The sequence below is a fragment of the Gallinula chloropus genome (genome assembly GCF_964237585.1).
Source record: "Gallinula chloropus genome assembly, chromosome: 1".
NCBI classification, from domain to species: domain Eukaryota; kingdom Metazoa; phylum Chordata; class Aves; order Gruiformes; family Rallidae; genus Gallinula; species Gallinula chloropus.
The window spans coordinates 122,090,852-122,096,851 of record NC_140085.1 but is presented as its reverse complement, the minus strand read 5'-3'; the positions used below and the strand labels follow the sequence as shown (position 1 = coordinate 122,096,851).

The 6,000-nt window shown below is 47.6% G+C and overlaps 1 protein-coding gene across 1 annotated transcript in view; it reads right to left on the bottom strand.

Annotated features, from left to right (window-relative positions):
• Positions 1–3,104: 3,104 nt before the first annotated feature.
• Positions 3,105–6,000, bottom strand: part of BCOR (BCL6 corepressor) — a gene marked incomplete at its 5' end in the record, with an annotated part of 39,334 nt that continues 36,438 nt past the window's right edge. The window contains 3 exons of the mRNA XM_084261198.1: positions 3,105–4,200; positions 5,387–5,537; positions 5,742–5,819. Coding sequence (XP_084117324.1) covers positions 3,906–4,200; positions 5,387–5,537; positions 5,742–5,819 — 524 coding nt within the window. The 3' untranslated portion in view covers positions 3,105–3,905. The remainder of the gene's footprint in view (positions 4,201–5,386; positions 5,538–5,741; positions 5,820–6,000) is intronic.

Genomic DNA, 6,000 nt, shown 5'->3' with positions numbered 1-6,000 from the left:
AACTCTTTGATTCACGGAGCGAGCATGGCCCCTGGGAACAGTTTTTAAGACAATTTCCATTCTGCTCGTGTGATCCTGCAAACTAGAAGCCACGCAGAGTTTCCAGTGGGTGTCTGGGCTCCCCCCTTAGCAGATTGCTCCCCAAAGACCACAAACAAGGACCGAACACCTCTGGCCCTTGCTTGCTGCTACTTGCCATATCAGTGTCTGTGGTGCAAATCTCCAGCTAGGTCACCACAGCACAAAGGGGAGACATCAGCAAAGCAGAAGAAACAAGAAGAGAGTCCATAGGGAAGTAAAAAAACCAAATGGGAGATTCCCAGGACTGACCCCACTATGCAGAACATGGTCCTCTTGGGTAAGGCAAGAGGGTGAAGGAGGAGTTCAGTATTTCCGGTCCTCAGCAGCATCGCTTATTTCAGGGGAAACCTCCTGGCACTGCTCATGCTGTGGCTTCCCCACCATCCCGGCCAGGCAGCCAGCCTGCCTGGAGCCGGGTATTTCCTGGGATTTCCCAGGCAGCGCCAAGTGAAAGTTTGACAAAGGAAACTCCCTTCAGTGAGGCTCACCTGCCTGCACCAGCTGGAGGTGGTCTGGGATTGTTTGGGTTTTTTTCTCTATTGCAACAGTGGTTCTCCAACAACTCCGTGGGGCAATGCAACCTCCCAGCCAGGCAAATCCAAGTGATAAGCAGGGGAAATTCAAGGAAACACCTTGGCTTGTGCCCCAACAGCATCATCAACCTTGCAGAAGGCAGGCCGTGGGATCAGCAGGGTTTTACCATCCCCAAAGGCTGTGTTTCTGTTTCCTTATTTTTTTTATTGACTTGGAGCAATGCCAGCGGCATGAAATGAGTCTCTTTGGCCCATGGAGGATGCACAGAGAAATGGTTTACAGAGCAGCATGAGTCTAGAAGCTGAAACGCCGAACATCAGCCCTGTCCTGCTGCGCTGGTTGGATCCAGCTGCCCCTGTGGGGTCCTGCACCCCGTGGGGTCCAGCCAGTCCCAATACTGTCAAGGCGGCCAGTGTTGCCACCCCCCTGCCTACAACTCGCTGTCACAGAGTTCTCTCCCTGCCTGTTCAATGCCACGTCTCCTCCCCCAATGATAACTGTCCCCTGGGCTCACCTCCTGCAAAAACACGCTTGTGCCAGCCTCTCCCCTGTGCCAGTCTCTCTCAATCATCCCAGAATAGGGCCAGCCAAGCCGGCCTTGCATTCCCATGAGGGACACTGCCCTGCTCCTTCGCTGAACCCTCCATGCTCTCTCATGCACCTTCGCCCAGCCAAGTCTCTTTAAAAAGAGAAAGTACATCCTGGGAGATAAAATGGTTTTGTTACGTCAAGGGGCAGCACTGCGATCAGGTGTTCCCCACCATGACCTTATTTTTAGAGCGCAGAGGGCCCCGGCGGCGGGCACACGCTCGCATTACAACAGCGTGAGGCTGTGACTGTATTTGAGGAGGGGTGATGCGAGCGCCAGCATGGAGAAGGCCCAACTGTACTCAGTGGAGATAGTGGAGAGCTGACTAAGTGGAGCCATTTGGGAAGCACGTGCTCAAGATCGTTTCAGGGGGAGCTGGCCAAAAGAGGAAGCCACATCAACCTTCCGTTTGCCTGTGGGACACAGCAAAAAGCGAGGTGTCTGCCACACACCCCTGGAAGTGGTCCGAAGCTGATTTATTTATCCTCAGCTCCAACCATCCAGGCATTACACAGCTGATCAGATAAAGGGGTCTGTAACCATTGCCTTTAATGTTCCCCTTGCCTTAAGTTTTTCTGACCCTCCTTTGCTCTCCAGGAAAAATCAGGGGTAAAAGCAACCAGCACCGGAGAGCAGGGATGTCTCAATTCCAGCTCCTTGCAAAACTTAGAAGGAAAACCCAGGGTATCTGTGTAAGCTGTATAGGAGGGAGCATCGTCATCCTTCTCTGAAGAGAGATGATGGCGATTGTGTCAGGACTAAAAATTCCCTGCCCTATGGGGAGACAGGACTTCTGCTGCCAACAGTGGACAGCTGTCAGAACCCCTCTCTCTCACCTCAGCTGCAAAACCACCTACCTTACCCCCAGAAGCAGTCCCACCATAAGCCACACAGTACAAACATTTGGCAAACACTCGATAGCAAGAGTGAGGCATCACCTCTGCATCATTCTTCTGGGGCACCTTCAGGGACGAGGCGTCATTCTCCTCACCTTCAAGATGAGGGTATTTCACACCATTTCTTAAGCTTCCCCGAGCCAAGATTGAACCTGCAGTAGACTGACGAGTAATCAAAACCTTGTGAGCTTCACTGCTCCACAGACAAGAGAAACTTTTTCCCAGACGCTTTCCTCAGATGGACCAGGTGCTCTGCCCGAGAACTTCTTTGGTGGGTGCACTGGCCGTCATCAGAAGTGTGGCGCAATTTCCATATCTCAGCTGAAGCATTTGGGCATTGCAGGGTACTGCTAGAAACCACCCCCCAAAGTGAAACTCAAAGAGTTTGGGCTCACAGAAAGAACTTCCTTCCACAAGAAGGGCAGACCCCCTTGAGGGGGGGAGCAGCTGCCCAAATCCTGGGAGCCCAGCCTCTTAGGATGCCAAGTTCCCCAGGATGCAGAAAAGCAACACCCTGTTCACTGTCCCTTTAGATCCCACCACCAAGGGACGCTCACAGCTTTAACACTCTACATTAAAACTAAAGCATTTCCCCTGGTACTATTTTCCACCCCTCCGCAGACACGACTGAAAAGAGAATTCAGTCGATTCAACCTAAAAAAGATGACAAAGGAGGGAAAAATAATTGAACCTATTCACAATTCTTTGGCTAAAAGGCGACGCTGAAAGTATTGTGAACGCTGCTTTTTAAACCTCCCTCCCACAAAAGGCGCCCGGCCGATGTTTCCTCGTAACCTTGAATTTAGAAAGCCAGAGGCAGAGTCTACACCTCAGATTTCATCAGCTGCTCGCCGGCACCCGCGCCTGCTCCGCTCCGCTTCGGGAACCGCACGCAGAGCCTCCTTTCATAAACATTAATGAGTCGGAGCTCATTTCGCAACCAGGCAAGGGAAATAATGGGGAGTCACTTTAGCCTCTTCATTTCTCAACAGTTTTATTGCCTTTTAAGAAAATTTTTGTAAAATATAAATACAAAGGCAGGAGATTTACTTACAAAGTTAAAACACAGATCTCAAACATAAACACACAATTCAGAAAATTTAGTTTATGTACAGTTTCAAGCAACTTCAACATATGTTAGTTTTTCAATATTTTACAAGGTACAGAAAAAATAGTTCAAAGTCTTCTTTAAATAAAGAGCATAAAATGTTTAAACATATATAAACAATCCGGTTTGATGTGTGAAAACTAAATTTCACAGCTTTTAAATTAGGATATAAAAGTTCTTACAATTAGTTGATGTGTATGGATATGGTTTAATTTATATTACAAACTATTGAATTATATTCAATAGTGCTTACCTGGCCAAAGCAGGTAATTCTGTAAACAAAAAACCAAAAATAATAACACCAAGTGCCTTACCGAATTCTATCTCCCAAACAAGCCACACGACTTTGATCACATCACCTAGAAAAAAGTATGTTCTGTGTAATCAGTGCTTTGTATGAAACAAAGTCAATGTGTGGGTGTGTTCTTTAAAAAAAAGATGTGTTCCGAGTAATAACAAACTTATCCCAAAGCCTGTGTGCATTTAAAGAAACATTATATAACAATTTTGTAAAAACTGATTGAAGTTAAAAAAAAAGTCTTCCAAAATCCATCCAACTGGAATTCAGATCTCTTATATAAAGGAAAGATATTTTCATATTTAATAGTGTCCTTTCTTTACAGAAACAATTGCATCTGAACACATATACATAAAGAAGTAACTGTATAGAGCGCTGTACATTAAATGGCCTGATGGTTCACCAGAGGATGTCGAAGGGAGGGTCCTCGTGCGGATGCAACCAGTGAAGCGAGGAGCCGAGCAAAGTCTTGAGTTCGCTTGTAAACTCTACCAAGTCCAACAACTCTTTGCTCTCCGGGTTAAAAGCTTCGAGGTCCGTAGCACAAGAGAACAACTGGCTGAGGGAAGTCTGTTTGTAAAACTCTGCCTCCGTGATGGTGACAACTTCCAGATTGGGGAAGTTGCAGCGGAAAATGCGAGATGACATTTTTAGCCTCTTCACCACGTCCGAAAGCAACAGCCAGTTCCGTGGCCTGTGGAAGCGAAGGAGAAAAAAGAGGCTCCAATAACTGACATCAAGTCACAGCTCCTCAGCCCTTCCAACCGTATCGCTGCGTGATGAACCCTCCCTGGATGTGCCGGCACCAAACACCCCCCTGAAATCGAGGCCATTGCCCAGGGGGGTCGAACGTAGCAGATGTGTGGGTGCATACATATTTACGCAGAGTACCGCCGCACACAGCACTGGGAAAGGAGGGGGACGGGGCATTCAGGGGGGGCTGGAGCCTACAAACTCAGGGCTCGTGCGTCACCAGCCATGCTGACAGCTGCTCACAGTTAAAGGTTCACCCAGCTGAGCACAACTCCCATTTAGCAAGTTACAGGATGGCCCAGAGTTACCGCCAGACACTGCAGCACCTCTGACTTCCAGAGGCACCCATATTAAATGCAAGACAACAGAGGGGGATTTCTCAGCTTAAGGACACCACTTTTAAATTCAACCTTTGCACCTGCCCACCTCCGAGAAGTTAACCTTTATTCATCACCCTAATAATGAAAGCATGCTAAGCCCATGTGTGGTTGATACTTAAAGCTATTTTCCCAGCGGCTGACACCCAAACTGATGCAAAGGACAAACAGTAGCTGTTGATGAAGCTAATGTTTACCTTGAAGGGAACGGACAATAACATTTCCCAGGTATCTAGCTATTATTGGGTATCACGGTATCTGCTGCAAGACGTTTATTTGTTTGATATAATTTGGGCCTTTAAACCAGTTTTGCCAAAAATTCTAGAAGAGCAGCGGCAGTTGTCATTTCATCATCCACAAAAGCATGTCCACTCACTCAGCAGAACAGAAAAGCCCATTAAATATACTTAAAAACGTCTTATGAACACGATACCCAAATTTCAGTGCTAGAAGCTCGTGCATTTTGGGGTGTTTCTATCAAGGTGCCTGCCCAGGATGAAGGAAGGAGCTTCTGTTGTAATGTCACTCAACCCTGCTTGGGAGCACAGCATTTAAAACATCGCCCCAGCACATCAGCCTCTCTCTCTCCCACATCCTATTAGCTTATTTCTAAAAAGCCCAGCAATTACAGCATTGCGCTCTCATTTGCATTAGATAGACACAAGCGCTTCTCCCCACGGACACAAGCTGCCCCCAACCCAAGCAGATCGTCTCGGCTCTTTTTACCCCAAACTCCACGTTTGTTCTTACCCCTGAGAGAGACACACTTGAATGTTGTAACAGGGCAAGGGAGGCTCATCCGAAAATTCAAATTCGAACACATCGCTAAAGCAATCTTCATCTTCATCACCTGGGCCGGGAGGATTTGCCAAGACGTCAAATCCAGATTCATCTTTCGGATCTAAATAAAATTGAATAAAGGTGCCAAGTCAGCATTGAAGAGGCTGTTGCAGCTCTTGGTTTTTCTCCCAATAACGTGATCTGTAAATAAAATCAGTTTCCTTCCTCCCTAGCTTCCCCCACCACAAAACGGCCCCCGCCCCCACGTGCCGCATGTTTTAGAAAGTCTCCGCATACAAAGAAATAAAGGGTAACATTTGCTCACCGCACACAGAGCTGCCATAGAAATCCCAGTACAAACCAGGGTCGTCGGCACTTCGACCTTGCAGGTCAGTTAAATACTCTGGAGAGGAAAAAACAGCAACAAAAACATACTGATGAGAACAAAAAGCTGGCGAGTCTAGCAGACGGTGTGTCATACAGAGTCTCGCTACGCATCCGCCACACCTCTCATCAAAAAACCTGCACCGCGTTCCCGATGCCCATGCTACACAGAACAGCACAAGCACGCACCATCATCCTTC